Below are 19,936 nucleotides of genomic sequence, written 5' to 3'. Positions count from 1 at the left end.
ATTTGTTCTCATCTGCAGTGTCAGATGGCACTCATTTGCTGTCAGAAAATCAGCACAGAGAGGACAGCCAACTGGCCTGCGCTGCCCAGTCGATGGATGAATGAAGAGGAATTTGCCATGCTTAAGACGGCTGCAGCGACAATATGACCACTGTATCACTGGATTCTGTGTCAGATGACTGGAAGAAACGCCCTGAAACATAAGCAGGAGGAACAAATTTACTAACTCACTGTCATGTGTTCATTACAGTGTAAAGGAAAAAAAGTGCACTGCAAAAAAGGTCCATAAGATACAAGTGAATCATAATGTTTGTCTTATTTCTAAGATCACACCTGCTTCAAATAACAGTTTTTCTTTTTTATGATTACTTTTCCTGAGAAGTTTATCCACATGTTCACATCAGTTGGTTTCAATGTGACAGATGATCAGCAGCACTGTGTAGTACAGTCACTGATGGTAAACCCTCATCTGTGTGTGCATGTTGCAAAGTCTATATAATAGCGCATAAAGTTTTAATATTAAACCCTCTGGTAGAAAAAAGTACTCAAATCTTTAAGTTTAAAATACAAAGAAAAGCAACATGTTTCAAACAAGAGCAACTAAAGCCTGAGAAAGATGTGGAGCGCTCCAAAAACACCTGTTGGAACATTCCACAGGTAAACAGGTTCATTGGTAACAGGTGAGAGTATCATGACATCCTGGAAAGGCTCAGTCGTATTGATGAATTTGACCTCTTTGGTCCTAGAACAGTTATTTAGAGACTGAGTAACTTTTAATCCGATTTAAGACACAATTTAATCCATGAGCAATAAAACACAGTAGTCCTGACAGTACAAGGACAACTCTATCACTACTGTAATCTTGCTCCTGTCTCTTCTTATCTGAAGAACTTTCTAGCCAAAGTTTTGTGATTTGCAAAATAAATATCATGTACTCACTTGTAAGTAGACTGAAAAATGTTTCAGGGCTTCCTCCCTGAACGGCGGGCATTAAAGGATCAAACATAAGCACCACAACACAAGCACTGACACAGATTTCAGGCAATTTTATTTCACAGCTCCTGAGCAGTGATTTTTCACATTTCATCCTGAAATTGATTTGACCACTGGCACAACGACAGCACGAAGAGTTTCTACAAACAAAAGATAATTGCAACTGTTCACTAAACAAATCTATTGAAAATGTAAACACTTAAATTGTTTGGTAATTGTATTATATGAAAATTAATTGCAAAGTTACACATAAATATCAATGTAAGGGAACCTGAGGCACTGTAAAACAATATAGATGCACATATAGGTTTACTCTCATAAATGCATGCATTATTACTGTTGTGCTTGTTCATATACTGTATATATAAGGTTATAAGTTATGATAAACTGGTATAAACTCTTAGATATGATCATATATGCATACAGCAGCAGTGACTTTACTGTTTCTACACAAACATTATTTCACAAAACATGCATTGTGTGGCTGCGGTATAAATTACTAAGTGGTCTAGAAAACTATATTCTGTACATGCTGCTTTCAAATGTCATAAATATTAATTTGGGATCCACGTCACTCTTCAGTTTCATATAAAATTGAGCAATTTATGAATAGTAGCAGTGCATAAAAGCGTATTAGGTAACAGATCTGGGTACAAAACAGATCTAATGATTTATTGTAAATCAGCATCACTGCACACTGAACATCGGGTTAGTGTCTCACTCATGCAGCCAACAGGTGGCAGTGTTGTTTTTTTTATTTCCATGGTTTCAGACTGACCTCACCTACCTTGTGCAGACACAAAGAGACAGACACAGGTGCTTTTTCTCTACGCGCCAGACATTTTAAAGTCACAGTAGTTGATAAAAGACATGTTGATGACCTGATTTTTCCACTCATCAGTTTCAAGCATGGTCCTGATATATTGCACAAATCACAAAGCAGAGCAAAATATATGGAGAAATTGTAGAAAAACAGTCTTATGTGGAACACACAGTAAGTATTAAGCATGTTCGACTACCCCACCACCACCACCCTCCATCCTCCCGCTGCTGTGCCTGGCCAGTGTGGTGCATTGTCTCATCTCAGACATCCTCCTTTCTCTCCCAGTATGACATCATCGGTCACCTCAGAGACCCCCTGAATACTGGCCGACCCAGGAAATGAGGTTACAACTTTGGAATGTGAGAGGGAAGTCAACAAGCAGCACCCTCACCCCCGCTGGTCCAGCACCCTCCGAGCTTTCCCTCTCATCCCTACCCATCGCAGCAGAACAAGGAGGGCCTTCTTCTCTCTCACGCCCCCTCTTCCTCCATGACTGACGTCTCTATTAAGTCCATGAAAACCTGGTTGTCCAGTGAAGTCACAGTAACATTTACTGACCGGAGACTGGTGGATGGTGAATGTGGGTGGGCGAGGGGTGGGTGCGGGGTGGATTATATCACAGCCTCGTCTACACACAGGCGTTCTCACACTGCACTCCTATCTGACACACACATCTTATTTCAAATATTCTTTTAGACTTAAGTACAAGGATTTTGGGTTCATAAGTCCATATGTAAATTGTTAAGAGTGCTGCCACTTACCTGTGTAAAAACTTTGGCCTGCACCAGGGAAAAAACAAGTGCAATTTGTCATAGCTCAATCTCTCGTTTGAGAGGGAGACCAATATTTGGTCGCAGTATCTTGTTTGGACATATTGTATATATAACACAACACATGACAACACATGACAAAAGTGCTTGGAAGGTAGTTGCAGTTCATTTCAGAGAGAGTCAGCTGAGGAATGTGCTTCTGGTCGGGAAACATGCTCTAATGTGCCGTCACAGTGTGTAATATGTGTGTCTGGGGAACAGGAAGCAAAGACATGGTGCATCTACAGAGTATTTGTTCTAATAACAATAAGGATGTTGATCTGAAATCAATTTGAAGTCAAGCTTGGATGGTCATATGAGAATCTGACGTGACAGCATTAAAAGCTTCATGAGGCTATCTGGAAAATCCCTGTATGGCTTTAAGATACGACTGCATCGTGTGATATGTTTTAGAGTGATTTTCTTCCTATATAAATACAAATCTGCCACTAAATTTCAGTCTTAGGGTGTATTGCATATACATGATTAAAGGAATAGTTTGACATTTTGGGAAATAAGCTTATTCACTCTCTTGCAGAAGATGAGAAGACTGATGCCACTTTTGTGCTTGTCTGTTAAATATGAAGCTAGCAGCTAGTAGCCAGTTAGCTTAGCTTAGCTTAGCACAGAGACTTGAAACAGCTGGCCTAGCTCAGTCTGAGGGTAACAAATCTACCTGCCAGCAGCTCTCAAGATCACTAGATTAAACCAACAAAATGTAACATGTAATTAGTGAAAACCTTTAGACAGAGCCAGGCTAGCTGTTTCCCCGTTTCAAATCTTTATGCTAAGCTAAGCTAAGATAAGCTAACTGTTGTTGCTGTAGCTTTATATTAACTGTACAGTCTATGTGGTATCATTCTCTCTCCACCAGAAAGCAACTAAGCATAATTCCTAAAATATTGAACTATTCCCTTAATTGACTTGTTCATTGGTTGATCGTATTCAGTGATGGGTCTCCACCTCCACCACGGTCCAGTCTCCAGGCGAGGAGCTGCCCTGGCTATCTGGGGAGTAGCTGCTGACAGAGGTGACTGTAGCAGCAGGAGGGCTGAATTGGGGCAGCAGATTGGGCCACATGCTGCTCTCCAAGGGGCTTAAGGTGCCTCCTGTCCCCACAGGGAGGAGGAGGAGAGGAGGGCAGTCTCTGTCTCCAGACAGCATCAGGGTCTGGTTGATGAGCTGCTGGACCATGTCCACCTTCTTGTTCCATTCCAGCTCCTGTGGAGGCACAGGACGCAGCTGCCTCTGGAAATCCTGTGTGACGCTCTGGGAGTATGGCACCCTCTTCCCTACCACCTGTGTGCTCCTCCTCTGAGCTCCTCTGGCCTCGTCCTCCTCGTCGCTGGTTTCCATGGCTTCGTAGATGGTGCAGAGACCAGACGATGGGGAGAGCATGACCCCGGTTGGGCTCCTCCTCAGCTGCTGCTGCTGTTGGATCTGTTTCTGCTGCATGCGGTACTGCTGCTCCAGCTCTAGCTGCCACTGCAGAACCTGCCTGTGGTGCCGGTGCTCCTGCTGCTGCTGTTGCAGCTGCAGCTGGAGAAGCTCCCTGCGCTGCTTCTCCAGCTGCTTCTGCTGTTCCAGCCTCAGCCGCTCCTCCTCCAGCCACTGCCTCTTCTGCCTCTCCTGCTCTTGACGGTGCTGCATCTCTCTCAGCTTCTGTTGGTGCTGCTCCAGCCTCCTTAACTGCTCTCCACCAATGCGACAATCAGCGCCGGTCTCTATCAAAGGAGGAGGGGTTGCAATCTTTGCAAAATGTGCTGCAAGAGTCGGATCGATGGGCCTCCTGTTGCCTGGGACCAATGCCAAGTAGTGGCCATTGGCTATGGGAACAGTAGTAGTGTGGTTCTGGTTTCGGTTGTCTTCCTGGGAGCGTGTTTGCAGCTTGTAATCTTGATCCACTTCATATGTCTTCTCGTCTCCTGTGAGACAGTCAAGATCACTTGGTGCATCCATTAGAGATGCATGCATCAAACAGAACGGGTGGTACAACAACAAAGACCAGGAAGAGGAGGGTTCAGGAGAAATTTGACAAAAGGGCGAAGGTGTAACAAAAATAAGAAAGGGGCTTTCAAAATAAAGTGACGCCATGACACAGGAATATTATATACTGTATCTACAAAGCAGAAAACAGGAACAAATCAAAAGGAGTTACTGCGTATGTTTTCTCTCTAAAGTTGCATTTTCTTTAATATAACCATATTTTCCCCTCGATTGCTTTAATAAAGTGCATTGGTACCACATTCATATGCACTGCTTTGTCCTCTTTGAATATGTTGGTTCTCATGCAAGACAGTAGTCATATATACACAGTACAATACACACAACAGGTATTTGAAGAGACAAATGAAAACACGCGGGATTAAACAGACAAAAACGTCACAAAGATTGACCCTGCTAAAGTATGGTATAAAACACCAAAAACAGAACAACTGTGCTAACAATTATGCTATGGGCAGCTGATTCACCTTGTTTTGAGCGCACCTTGTCAACAGTGTATTTCCATAGGGAAAGGAGTGGTGCCCAAAACACAAACCTGAAGCAGGACTTGCACAGTCTCAGGAATAATATTAACGACTGAGAAAGCCATCAACGGGGTGTGTCTGACTTTGATACGGAGGTCTGAGGTGTTTTTCCATGTCAGGGTTTGTGTGAGAAGGAGTGGGCAGGTCAGAGGAGAAAGGCATGAAAGGGAGGAAGTGTTTGGTCTTCTTGAGCGTCAACATTCGGATGCATTCGGGTGGCTCGTACAAAAGGTCAGGGGAAGTTCCAACACATCTGTTTATACGTTTGTCTATGTGCTGAATGTGTGAGTGGGACATTCAGGAGGATGCAAACAGGTCTGAGTAGGCTTCACCTTGACTGAGTGTTTAAAGCATTTGTGTATAAAAACCTTGATAGGTATAAGGTGTGTTTCCTGCCTCATTATTCGTGGGTACCCTGTGAAGTTTTTGACCAATACCAGTGCTGTGGAGCAATGTTTTACTACAGAGTCTGTGATATGTCAGTGTCAGTATGCTGGCTGATCGACAGTCGGTGGCAATAATGCACCAACAAACATAGCGATGCACCAACAAAGGCAAAGAAGACTGCAGGCTAGCAGACATGGATGGAAACAATGTAGGATTCAAAATTTATCTGGCTGTGCAAATGTTTATGAAAAGGGAAATCCATTCAACACATTTGTTAGAGAATGCAGACAATGCACTTTGGTGATAGACACTGATTGTAAACAGTTTACAAAAAACCTCCACAGGGTACCTTTAAGTGAGCACCACTCGCCAAGGATGTGGTCTGAATGTGATGTCGGTCAGCTAGTGTTGAATCTGAAGATGTCATGAAGGCATAAGCATGCTGGAGAACAGGGCACTGGGACACCATTTGGATCACTTCTTTGATTTGACCAAAATTCCATTTGAGATACAACACCATTATACAGTGTTGCATCACTTCCTGTTTACCGGTTATTCCCATGGTGAAGCGTAGGAGACACCATGGGAAATAAGTTGTGTAAACATACAAATACACAGCGACTCAACACAGGGACAGTAAGTTCAGGCATGCTGGATCCACAGGGAAAATAAGAAACAGGAACAAAATGCCTTGCAATGATGTTTAATGGAATTTTGAAAGATAACCTAGTGTGAACCATTCATTTATGAACATGTCTAGTGTAGAACTGTTTCAAATTCAAGGTAGTACACAGTCTTTGTTAGTTAAACATGCAATATACTGTTGAAATAGTAAACCAAACGCCCACTATGAAAACGTTTCAGCGAGTGTAAAGCTCAACTGTGATAGCGATGTAGGACAATGCAGTGTCTCATCAAATAATAGGCTAGTTGTTAGTCTTTTCTGGAACACAAATGATCAGCTAACTGAGGCTTAAAGCTTGAGCCACTTAAAACCAAATGCCTGAAACACATACTGTACGTGACTGCACGTTATATACCTTAACAACCTATGCAAAGAGCGTAGAACCTCTTGAAGCACACATTAAAAACTTCACCAACTGCAATCTAATACTCCCATACCTACCTCAACAAATCTGTAAGGGCAAAACAGCCGTGTTAATATCTAGCCTTTATTTTGATAGCTAAAAGTCTTGAAACAAGAACACAAACTTTTAAAAGGAGCATCTGACTAGTGCTATGGTGCTGTTGAATATGAAGCGTGTGTACACAGGGTAGGGAGGACCAGGTTTCAACAGAAAAAACAAACAAAAAACAACAAAGAAGCAAATACAAAACAAAAAAAAAATCATTGACATTTGTTCGGTAAAAACAGTAGGATAAATACACAATGAGTCCATTTTTTTTTCTTGCTTTTTCGGTTTAAAAGCTCAGTCACATTGGACCAATCAGTCAATACCCCATCAGGGGCTACAGAATATGCAGTGTTACTTAAAAAGAACATTCTACTAGAAAATGGTAGTAGCTATTGTACATAAAGGAGTTGAAGCCAAACACTCATAAACATGACCATAACAGTATGAAAGAGGGAGGCTTCATTTAAAAATTGCTACAGTCTTTTTTTCCATCTCCTTTGTTCATTTTTTAAAATCTTTTCCTACAATCTTGCTCTCCTTTTTTTTTCTTCTTCTAAGCCATCTAACCCAACTGGAGAGAAAACGAACAACAGGTAAAGGGGGAGGGTTGCAGGGAAAAGGTGCATTCCAGGGGTAATAGGAGGGGCTTATACATTACCTGCCAGAAAACTATCAGTCTTATCACATATGGTAGAGTAGTAGGCTGGCTGGCTGTCGCCGGTGTCTCCAGGTTCCTGCGCCCCAAGGTGGTGACTGGGCTCCAATGGATCAACCTCCTCCAGGTGGTCTGCTGCAATCTTTCCCCCCAGCATGTAGTGGTGCTCGTCTAGACTGGGCTGGTTCTCTCCCGGATGGCCTAAAGGCATCAGGTCCACGTGTCTGCCCAGCAGGTCCTCGGCCTGGGCAGCCGCAGCAGCTGATGGTAGGGTCAGCTCCTTGATGAGGGAGGGGTCCTTGGCCTCCTCTGGAAGCTGTTCCTCATTCTCCAGGGAGAAGATCCCTGGGCTCTTTCCGCAGCTCTCAGCCATAGAGTGGGCATTGGAGTTGGATGTGGTGCAGTCGAAGCCGTAAGATGCCACAGAGTTGGCTGACTGTGGGGTGGTCCCGCCTCCATCCTCTTCGCCCTCTCCTACCACTGTGTCCACTGCCTCCTCATCCTCCTCAAGAGCAGGCAGACTACAGGTGGGAGTAGGGCTTTCAAATCCAGCACTCTCATCCATCATCACTGGTGCATCAGGGTCGTTGATTTGCATCTCACCCTCAGTGTCGCTGGCCTCATCTCCAGAGGTGGAGGGGGAAGACGGGGCGGATGCTGGAGCAGTTGGGGGTCCTGTTCCTAGGACCTCGTCAGCAGGGAGTGTCTCAGCCTCCTCCTCTTCTCCATCACCTTTCTCCAAGTGAATACCCAGGTCCTGCTCCATGTCAGGCTGGACTGAAGCAGGCACTGGGGTCTGCTGTTTGTCAGAGTGAGACTCCACCCCAGAGCTGCTGTCATAGTCGCGGAGTTCCTCCGGTGTGCTTGTCTCACTACTGCTATGGGCAGGCTGGGACATACCCATAGCTGGGGCAGCAAGTAGGACCTGAGCCTCCTCAGGGGCTGAGCTCTTCACCTCCTCATGGGCTGACTGATGGTGCTCAGGCTCGTCCTCTGACTGATCAGCAAAGGAAGGAGCACTGCTGTCCAAACGTGCCTGAGCGGGAGACAGGGTGGGCGTCTCGGATTCAGCTGCACCATGATCAGAAAGAGGGCTGGGTGAGGAAACAGAGAGCAGTGAGGCTGGTTGAGCCCAGGGATCAGAGAAGGGGTTGGTCTGACCCCAGGACGAGGCAGGGGGGATGCAAGGCGGAGGATCAGAGCGATTGAAGTTATCTAAACGCTCCTCCTCATTAAAGTCATCTTCATCTGCATTCCCACAGCTCTCTGTCACTCCTTCGCTGTGCATCTCTACATCTTCATCCTCCTCGTCCTCATCTTGTTCCTGCTGCTGGAACACTTTGTGATGCTCCTCTACTTTCTCTGAACTCAGGTCCATATCATCCACCCGCTCATCCTCTTCATCCTCGTCTTCCTCATTGGCCAAGGTCTCCACATTGGGAGAACCCATGAGATTACAATCTCCCTCAGAGCCCCGGAGGCTTGAGTCGACCAGGGCGTCTGAGCTCTGGGTGCCTTCCAATATTGCGGTGTGCAGGGTGCTGCTGAGGTCAGAAACTCCCTGCTGCCGACTGCTGGTGCAGCTGCTCACATCCTCAGAGTCCATCCCAGACAGCAGATCGTCACCATGCCACCCTGCAGAACCTCCAAAGGCTGAGGACCTGACTTGGAACTCCTCTGAGGGCTGAGACGTGCTCATGTCAGTGGCCATGGATGAAGGCTGATGACCTAGTCTCCTCTGCTCCTCATCTTCATCCTCCTCCTCATCATCATCATCCTCATTTATTTCCTCATCAGCCTTTTCTACCGCCTCCTCCTTTTCATGAGGGGAGACCAGGTGCCTGGAGGTGAAGTCATCCATAGGTGAGGCACCCAAGTGAGGTTGTGCCATCATACCGAAGACCTCCGCAGATGGAGCAGTGGAGGTAGGCATAAACAGGTTCTCCTTCTCTTCTTCCTCATCCTCCTCTTCCTCCTCCATTTTCTCCTCTGCCTCAAGCTGTTCTTTATTCTCCTTTTCCTCTTCTGTCATCATATTGATAAGGCTCTGGGGAGCAAAGTCAGATGGAGCCTGGGGCTGACTGTTGTCCCAGTGATCAGGCTGGATATGCATGTCCAGCAGAGAAGAGGCATTCTGTGGCTCTCTGACAGGAGAAACTGGGCCTGGTGGAGAGCAAGGGGGAGACATGACAGTGGTTCCCAAGGAAGGAACTGAGTTGTTTGCAGAGTCCTCAAATTTGAAGAGGTCCAGCTGGGCTGACAACTGAACATTGGAGGCTGGTTCATGGACTTGTTCAGCTCCTACATCTGGCTCTGGTGTTGGCTGAGACTGTGGTTCTAGGAGAGGTTCAGGAGATGTTTCTCTTGCAAGTTCTGGTGTTGGTTCTCGTACAGGTTCTGGTGTTGGTTCCCGTACTGGCTCTGGTGTTGGTTCTCGTACAGGTTCTGGTGTTGGTTCCCGTACTGGCTCTGGTGTTGGTTCTCGTACAGGTTCAGGTGTCGGTTCCCGTACTGGCTCTGGTGTTGGTTCTCGTACAGGTTCTGGTGTTGGTTCCCGTATGGGCTCTGGTGTTGGTTCTCGCACAGGTGCTGGTGTTAGGTCTCTTATGGGTTCTGGTGCTGGTTCTCGCAGTGCATCCAAAACTGGTTCAGTGACTGATTCTGGTGTGGGCTCTGAAGGTTTTTCATGTACTACTTCAATATGGCTCGCGATCAGTTCTGGCGCAGCAGATGGCTCCACAGCTGCTTCTGCAGGAGGTTCTGGTTCCTCTGGTCTGGCAATGGCAGCCGCCGCCGTAGCGATAGCTGCAGCAGCTGCTACAACGGCAGCAGCAGCTGTTTCCTTTTCAGGTTCTGCAGCAGTTGCAGCTTTGGGGGCGCGTTTCACAGGAGTTGGAGTACTGGTGCCTGCAGGTTTCTTGGGGCTCGAGGTCTTGGTTGCTTTGGAGCCAGGGGTCTTGGAAACATCCTTGGAAGGTGTCTTACTGTCTTGTGTTTTGGAGCGGTTTGGTGTCTTTATGTCTGTAGCCTTACTAGCAGTAGGCTTTTTGGTAGGGACATCTGATTTTGAGGCCGATTTGGGGGTCTCAGGTTTTGCCGCCTTTGTTGTAGAGGATGGGCGGGTAAGGGGTGACTCTGAAAGCTTTTTGGATGCTGCGGTGGCTGGTTTGGTAACATCTGGGGAGAAACACAGCAGAAGGAATGGTCAAACAACGATATAATTAAACCAAACTATGACATATTATAATCCTCAAAACACAATACTGAAGCTTTCAGCAGGTAAATGACTCACAGTGTATTCACATTAAGGATGTGGAGCACGGAGTTTAAAAGGATCACAGTTCAACTATAAAAATCAATAGATGCTTGCAGGTTAAACAAACTTAATGTCTTGCTTAATAAGAAACTAAATAAAAGAAAAAAAAAACCCAAAAACCTTACAATTACTCGCTTGTGTATCCCTACCCACTACAATATATGTCTTTTCTTAACCTTTTTTCACAGGAGTTGTGTTCCTGGGTGTTTGTGATGTTGGAGGTTTGCCACCAGAGGGGGTAGTGGAGGTTGGTTTGGAGGCAGCAAGCTTGGCAGTGGTAGAGGAGGAGGTTTTCGGGGTGGCAGATTTGGCTGTAGTTAGGGAGCTCTTGGTTGCGTTGCTTGTGCTAGTAGTGGGTGGCCGGGTTGAGCCTGTGGCAGGACGAGGTGATGCCGCCGTGCCGGCTGTAGGCCTGAAGAAACAAGACAAGAAGGTTGATATATAGTTAAAGTTACAGCAGCATTGAGATCTAAATGTACATTTGTTCTTTTCAAATCATTAATATTTCTCTGCTGGTCCACTCTAGGCTTACATTCACAACCATACGATATTCACGAGACACATGTTTAAGTGAGCTCAATAAGATGGTGATTTCCCTATTAAAAATAACAAATGAAGATTAATTGGAGGTGACTCAAGTGTTTGAAATTCACAGCTAGGGGTAAACATCAGGTCTCTCCCAACCTATGCCATAAGTGCCTCAGAATAAGTATGAGCAGCAAGACTTTGACATCTCACTCATTAGTCATTTCTACTGCTAGAGGATACCCCAACAAACAGCACAAGCACAAGCAAGATTGCATGCATAGATTGTAAAACTAAAAAACAATACAATGGTATGTAGGCATACGGACAGGATAGACCGTTCTTAATAGGTGGACAAGCAGCCAAGGCCCTGACCTAAATAGCCTTTTAGATGTGGCACCAGCCCAAATCCAATTGTACTTGTAAACAGGACAGAACATATTACAACTATTCTTAAAAGCTTTACATTGGTGGCCTGTCAGTTTTTGTATTGATTAAAACTGCATGCTTGCATTGTATGAACCTGGACGACCCGTCAGGTCCTCTGGGATGAGTCTTGTAGTTGTTCCAAAGTGCAGGACAAAAACTTTTAGAGAGGCAGCTTTTAGTTTTGATGATCCGGGCTGTTTGATTGGCTGATTGGTTATAACAGGCTATAAGTAAATAGCGCACCATGAGGAATTTGGATTAATTAAACACTAAGTCAGTTTTGTCTTTAGTGTATCAGCATCTGAAACATTGGTAACAACAGGCCCATGTCCATCTCACGCTTACACAGCCCCATGACAAACTCCACTGGGGGGCAATGAAGTTTGGGAGTTGAGTCACAACAGACCCCAGAGAGGCATCCGACCCCAGTCAACCTCACTCCTGATCTCTTGTCTATACCCACTCCCCACAGGGGAATGACACTTGGGGCAGTGTGCATCAGCCTGCCTGCTCTGGCAGCCTGCCTGGCCCAGAAGCTGGCTTCTATGTCACATCTGAGCAAAGTAACCTACATGTAGTAGTCCTGACAAGGCTGTGGTGTGCAGTCTCCTGGGCCCACGCTACACTAACTGCCTGTTTCTAAATAAAGAATTGAGCTAGTACTGGCAGAAAGAGAGCACGGAGGTAGCGGGGGAGTGAAGATGGCTGGGACCCTGTTAATCTTTAATACTGAAAGGAGAACAAAAATAACTTCTCCAAATCCCCCAGCTGGAACCATGGGCTGTTTTAAAAGCACACTCATTGTGTGAGGGCACTGATGTAGTGGATGCTATCCACAACCGGGCAAATACAATGGAATATGGTCTGGTAAGATGAAATAAGATTAAAGCCAGGCGGTAACACAGCAGGGGTGTGGTCACGTTCAAACAAGCTTTTACTGTTGATCCACATCATTTAGAATTGGCTTTGGGCTAGTGAAAGGTGTGCTGCTAACACAGAGATTGTTGAATCATGTCAATGCAGTTTTACTGATATAAAACCCTTCTGGCTATGCAAAACCCTCACTGACTCATCATTGCATTGATTTACTGCTAAGCATGTTTGCTGGAAAATCAGAAAGGCTGAAAAATGCCGATGAGGAAATTTGCTTTTAAACATGTTCGTGTACTTGTGGCAAAAACAAAGCCCTTTCAGAATTTTGTAATAGAGAATGTATAAAATTACAGAGTGATGAAAGTGCTGCCTAAGAGAAAAAAATAAATAAATTAAAAAAAATCAGTGACTTGAATCAGGCAGTTTGGTCTGTGCAAATAAATTCCATCTAAAAACTGCATTTACTGCAAAGCTCTGTGTCCAAAACTTAAGTTGGGACACAATGACTGAGATGATAAGATTTTAAGGCTAAAAGTGCTGAAAGTAGCCAACGAACAAGATGTTAAAAGGTGAAATGAGAATAAGCTTTTGAAAAAAGAATATTTGAGTCTGTGGTGCCTGAATTAGCGAGTAAAAGATAAGAAAAGAATTACAGGGAAAGTAGAATTGGGGGGGGATTAAAAGATACAGACCATGGCATTAGAGATGAAGTATGCTGAGGGGATATTCAGAGAGCATTCACAATAATCTGTCTGATAAAAGGAATATGGATAATCCAAAAAGGCAGGACTACTTCATCAAGAGCTGGAAATGAACCAGGCCACTGAGAAAGAAGGAGACAAGGGAGATAGAGACAAAGCACGAGAGATGGGAAGGGAGGGCAGATAATATTCACCCGATTACACATTATCTTATATCGATGTCTTCTTCTATCAAAGAAAGCAGTCTGCACAGTTGAAAACCAATTATGGTATTTAAGACACTGGGCCACATCTATCGCTTTTCCAACCCAGTTTAGATGAAACCACACCCACTTCCGTATGCCGAAACCCTTGACGGCTGCGCTCCCATGGAAACTTCCTTCACATGGCTCACTCGTGTCATGGAAAACATTTGGGTTGAGCATAGAGTGTATATTATGTGTTGCCCTGCTCGTGCCTCTTTCTCTTGCAGTTGGTTTGTACAACAAACAACCAGTGGCGGTGCTGACACAGCAGATTGTTAGCTGTAGCTTTCCCAGTAAACACGCCTGCTTCCCGGCTCGCTGCTGCTTCTCTTTGGGTCAATCATCCTACCACTGCCACTGTCTCCTGGTTAGACAGAGTGGACAGGCCAGTCGTCCAGAGAGTTGGCTGCCACTGTTCATTCCGCCTCGCCCAAAGACACAGCTGCGATAGCCAAAGAGGTCGGTGTGTTTACCGGGGAAACTGCAACTCAGTCTGTGGAATCAGTACCGCCACAGGTTGTTTGTTTTACAAAGCAGCTACAAGAAAAACAAAGAAACAACCAGAGAATACAGCTTCTCCGCTTGTGTCTAACTGTTAACCATCAGAATTTACTTTTCCCATTACTCAGCACTCTGAAAGTTACTACAGTGACATTAAATTCATCAGCTTCAGTGCATCGCGGTTCCCATCGCAGTTCCAGAGGAGGAGTGACCCATTTTGGGGGCAGTTTCCATGGGAATGCAGCAGTTGAGGCATCGGTCATACAGAAGTGGGCGTGGTTTAATCTAAACTGGAAAAACGAAAGAGGCCACGTAAAATAAGATCTTGTGTTCTGAGATCAGACATTAATTAACAACACTTGGACGTGACTGAATACAGTGATTCACTGATGCTTGAATTATTTCAAGCTTCCATATATTCTGTAATTATGCTCACTGTCAGTCGAATGACAAAGAAGAAGAGTAATTGCACTCCTTAAATGATAATAATTTGCATCTAGGTTTAACTCAATGGGCAGCTTGTAGGAAATAAAAGCTGTGTTCATTGTTCATATTTCACCACAGGTCAGGCTGAGAGAAACAACACTATAAATTGGGGTTAAAGCAAATGTTGAACAGAAAGCCTCTGATGCTTAGTTGCTATAGGCAGACTGAGGCACACAGCAAAATACTTAAAGTTCTCCTCAGTCGCCTGAGGATCATTAGTAACATTTCAGCTTCATTGCAGCTGTGCACTTCTTCACTGGAGCTGAGAAAGGAGTATGTGTAAAAGCATGGTTGCCTGCTGGTGCGGCTTTGGTTCCATACAACAGGATGTCAGGTTGTGATTTAAATAATGAGACGCACCATGAAGGGGGCAAATGAGTAAGCAGGAGATGAGCGAGCATGCAGGCAGTCTTCCCTGCAGCAAAGACGACAAACGATGGTGGGAGGACCTCCCTCCTCTCAGGACAAGCAGCAAATTAAAGATGATGCTGAGTTAATTAAGCACCACAAATATGGAGGCAGGATCCTGGTTAAAGTGGCTGCAGCCAACTCAGGAAGCATACAGTCATGTGATTAGCGGCACTTTGGGAATTGTACTGTTAAAAGAAACTGATCAGAGCTCTCCTCTCTAAATGTGATCATGATTCTTGCTCTCCATTTTCTAATGTACCTTTACAGGACAACAGGTGCCAGCTGGAACTCACTGTGGTAGCCACAGTGCAGGAAGGGCAGACATCTGGTAAAATAGGTCAGCACAAGTACTGTTCTGTGCAGACACAATAATCACTGTACAGGGAGGCTATTAAAGCTTGTGAGATTCCCATGATGAGATGTTATGGGTTCAAATTTCCCATCCCTCTACCTATCATTTCTGTAACACCATTAAGAAAGGACTCGAGTCAGACACAAGGCACAAATTTGATGACTTAAGACTCAACAAAATCAAAAATGACTTTACCACCAAACACATAAGCACATATGTAAATATATAATTAAGTAAATTTGCTTGAATATAATTAAAAGACATTTAAAATAGGGATAGTTCAAACAGGATCACAGCTCAACATCAGGAGATTTTTTTTAATGTTCAGCTTATGTTTGAAGAAAGAACAGCTCATATGTGGGTCTGGTAGATCGAAAAACACACTGCTTTCCACAAAGAAGATCAAATTCTTCAATATCCATTACATCTGAACACACCCACAAACACACCCATGCACACTCAACCCTTTGTCTCACACTCAAACACATACGCCTCCTTCTGTTCCTCTTTCCTTCCCTCCCTGCGACTCACTTCCCACTAAATCCATTTGGTAATTGGCTCTGCGGCTGAACCTCTATAAAATCATGGCAGCGTAAGACTGCATCACAGAGAAATCGGCCACACCCGTAGCAGGACGGAAGATTTACAGCCTGAGCAACATGTCGTCTGCTTCACACTGGACTGTAGAACAGCATCTGGGGCGAGGACTGACTGCTGCTCACCACACACACCAGTGCTGGACCATTACATCAGCAGTAATTTGTTAGATCATGAGGAGGGTTGCATTCAAACCACAGCAATAAAGATTTATCATCCCTGAGGGACCATCAATGAGGAAAACAGCATGACTAATGTGGGAACATGGGTTGCTGAGTGGAGGGCAGGAAAGTGATGGTAAAAAAGGAAAACCACCTGCTCACCTGCAGAGCACTCATCCTATTTCCTCCTCTGAGTTTGTACAAAAAGGACTGAATACCCTTGCCTTGTCCTCTAATCTACAGTAGGGCAATATTTCCCCGCTTCACACAGAGATACCCTCTGGTTCCCTGCTTCTTCTTTCCACCTCTGCCTCCCTCTCTCTCTCTCACTTACACACACACACAAATTTGTGCACACAGTTCACGCTCTCTCACAGCCCTCACACTCTATCTCTGGCAGCAGTGATGGGAGCTCAGCAGGGACACATGACTTATTCAGCCATGTAGCTTCCGTACTCCACTGCCACCATTTTTGTTTTACTTCACTCTGCTGCATCCACAGACAGCAGGGCGGGCAGGAGGAAGCAGCTCAGTGCACGCACCATGTGTTCAGCAAGGCAGTGTGTAAGCCTCCCTTCCCCCTTTACCTCCACATCATACTGAGTAATCCATCGGTAAATTAACACATGCTCTGCATTCTAATTACATGCTGCTCCTACTATGCAGGCATCCATGGACAGCACATACATACACACAATCATGCACCTACATAGCGAATGCACGGCGTGCTATACTGTCCTGTTGGCCAGTTTGCATGCTTCACACCAGTCCTCAATTACCAATGCATAACTGAACACGACTCATCTTTGCAGCTGCCCAAGAAAGCAAAAACTGGTACATATTTATACACACACTGACACATAAGCTGTTAGCATACATCCCAGCGTGGTGACATGATGTTCAAACAACCCATGATGATTTCTGCTTTCTCCATTTGTACACTAATCAGGCTCAAACTTTTCCTGTCGCAAGCTGCATGCTGTGCGCAATCAGCTTCAAACAGCAGGTGCACACACACACACACACACACACACACACACACACACACACACACACACACACACACACACACACACACACACACAAACTTTAGCTGTTAAACACTCAGCTTCAACACTGTCAGTGAACTGCTGTGGTTTGTGTTGACAGGTGAAGAGGACTGTGTGAGTGGAGCAAGTCTTTAGGTGCTGAAATGTGATGATAAATTTCCTTCATTCATTCATTAAATTTGAACTCTGAATTACGTATGAATCACAAACAGGAAGTTTGGATGGAGATTAAAAGTAAAAACAATAGAGAAGTCAGTAAAATAATAAAACCTTAGGAGCAAATAACGCAATTAGATTTTAAAGCAGATGAATTAACTAAAACAAGAACAGCTGAAAATGTAATGAGAATAAGCATTTTAAGCATTTTAATTACCCAAGGAATAAAAATGAGGTAAGCTTTAGATTGTTCTGCACATTATTCCATGAAAAAATTATACTTTCCAAGTTCAGGAAAAGCAGGCGGCACCTGCAATGTCATCCAGTCATTGAGTGTTTTATTCCTATAGAAGAAATCAATTTGTTTCCTTAAAACGGACACAAAAACGGAAACAAATTCAGACACAATCATATTAAAGATTACTTTCTCATCAATCTAAATTGCTACATACTTGTACTCTTCCAATACTTATACCATCCTTAGTAGATATAAGGAGATAATTGGAATTGATATTTTTGTTTTAGGGAAAACATGAATTTAGTTTTCTCTGCATTAAGAACTTATTTCTGGATATTAAGTGTATTGCTGAAGAGACTAAACAGCAATGTACATGATCAGCAAGACAGTAAAAAATAGTATCATCGGCATAAGGATGCATATATTACACCTTTTTACAGAAGTGATATCATCAATAAAAAGAGTGCAACAATTAGACTCACCATACAGAGAAGACTCTTTCTTACAACTAGAAAAAGTTTTTATATACAGCTTTCAACCCTGTCAAAAGTCTGTTTTTAAAAAACCGAATGAGGACAATCAACAGTTAAGTCACTGGCAGCCTCAACTAAAAAAACAAATTCAATTTGGTTAAAACCTTGAGCTAAATGGGTGGAACAAACACTCGTGAGTGGCCTTAAATTAGATTGATGTCACTTACTGCAGTGAACCTGCATTTGCTCTGCACTTTGTTTGCCTGATAACTGGAACCTGCTGCGGGTGGAATTAAATAAATTCAGCCTCAGAGTAATTGAGAGACCCACTGGTGGGTGTGTGTGCATGCGTGTGTGACAGCAACAGGGGAAGCAGGGTGTGTCTGATGTGGCAGTTAATGTATCCATCGAGCTCTCTACCACTCTGCTGATAGTAGGCCTGAATTAGGGGCGAAATCTAATTAAAGCAAAAATGTATGGCCCTGTCAAAGCACATCACACACACACACACACACACACACACACACACACACACACACACACACACACACACACACACACACACATACACAATGAAGTATGCCTACAAGGGTGGATGGTGCTGTCACAGGGGCATGTTGTCAGTAATCTTTATACCTCTCTCGTGGGGATTCATATGGAGGTTTTCTGCAGCTAAATCCTTCTCAGGGCAACACATCCACTGTATGTAAAACATTTCACTGACTCGACCTAACAACACAAAATACTGCCTCTAAAGTGCAATCCAATCTTAACCTCATTACAGCATTAGCCTTGGCTAGTTTCCAGCTCAGTCTCTTGACAAATTTGCCCACGTTACCTACAAACCTCATTACAGTCTTTTCATTTCAAAGCCTGGCTGGTCACTTGATGGGCGGCTAGGCTGCCTGGGAGCATGAGCTGAGCACAGACTTTATGCAGGTTCCACTTCTCTAAAACCAGGCTGTCTGAAATATATCCATAGGACAGGTGTGATAGATGCTTTCAGTCTGTTTTCGCATGAATATTATGACATGAACATACATACATCTTTAAAGTGCTGATGGTAACTCTGACAGGGTCCATTTGGGGTGTCTGATTTTGATGTGTGGTATTTTCAAGTCAAAGACGAGGAGGGGATTCATGTTCTGCAGAGAACTGGGTGAAAATGATGAAGGTTATGAGTGAAATCCCCTTGACAGTTCATAAAGGTCGCACAATGAGCATTCTGTCCCGCGGTGGCGATTACCAACGTACCCTTGTGTAATACTTTTTAATGAGATGTTTGCACATCAACCATTGTATAAAGCTGTAATCTGAGTGTAATCTCCACAATCCAACTGCTGCCCGTGGCAGAGTGTGGAGGGGGGGAAGGGACCTGAGGGATCCTCACGTGAAACACCTTACTGTCAGGTGGAACGGAGCGGCCAGCATCTTACTGTGTATGTTGTATTAGACTATTGGCTATGACAAAATAGAGAAGAAAATAGAGGAACATAGTGGAAAGATAACCATACCTGTGTTAGGTATGTATATTCCATACCACAGTCATATAAGTAATGTGACTGCCAGCAGTCTGCCAACTTAAGTAAGGATAAAGAGTGGGAACAGTGGGAAATAGCTATCCTGGAGTTTCCCAAAAGAAACAAAATGTGCCTACCATCACAGTATTTCATCTGAACCCCCATAAAAAGGAGAATTGTCATTTTTGCACTTACTATGCTGGTGGGCAGATTTTGTTACCTTTGGTCATGCTATCTGTTTCCCCTTTTTTCCAGTCTCTATGCTAAGCTAAGCTAGCCAGCTGCTGGCTGTAGCTTCATGTTTACATGAGACATGAGAGAGAATCTTTCATCTAACTTTCAGCAAGAGAATGAATAAAACTATCTCTTTAAACAGCTTCCTGGGATTACCTGCAGTTTACGGTTATTATCCCAGTTTCTATGTGCTGACTTTGCTACAAATAATCTGTCTGACGCAAGTGTCTCTGACTGAACAATGTGTCTACACACAGACATACCGACATGATGACATAACACATCATACCATACGCCAACAGTGAGGAAGAAAGAGACTATTGCTCCAACAAACTAACA

The 19,936-nt window shown here is 44.3% G+C and overlaps 1 protein-coding gene across 1 annotated transcript in view; it reads right to left on the bottom strand.

Annotated features, from left to right (window-relative positions):
* Positions 1–1,033: 1,033 nt before the first annotated feature.
* prr36b (proline rich 36b) overlaps positions 1,034–19,936 on the bottom strand; it is a 35,140-nt gene continuing 16,237 nt past the window's right edge. Inside the window, exons 4-6 of the mRNA XM_070980176.1 lie at positions 10,823–11,058; positions 7,334–10,507; positions 1,034–4,549 (exon numbers count right to left, since the gene is read on the bottom strand). Coding sequence (XP_070836277.1) covers positions 3,570–4,549; positions 7,334–10,507; positions 10,823–11,058 — 4,390 coding nt within the window. The 3' untranslated portion in view covers positions 1,034–3,569. The remainder of the gene's footprint in view (positions 4,550–7,333; positions 10,508–10,822; positions 11,059–19,936) is intronic.

Source organism: Chaetodon trifascialis, chromosome 15, assembly GCF_039877785.1.
Source record: "Chaetodon trifascialis isolate fChaTrf1 chromosome 15, fChaTrf1.hap1, whole genome shotgun sequence".
Lineage (NCBI taxonomy): Eukaryota > Metazoa > Chordata > Actinopteri > Chaetodontiformes > Chaetodontidae > Chaetodon > Chaetodon trifascialis.
The sequence above is the reverse complement of the archived record's forward strand: the minus strand, read 5'-3'. Positions and strand labels throughout refer to the sequence as shown.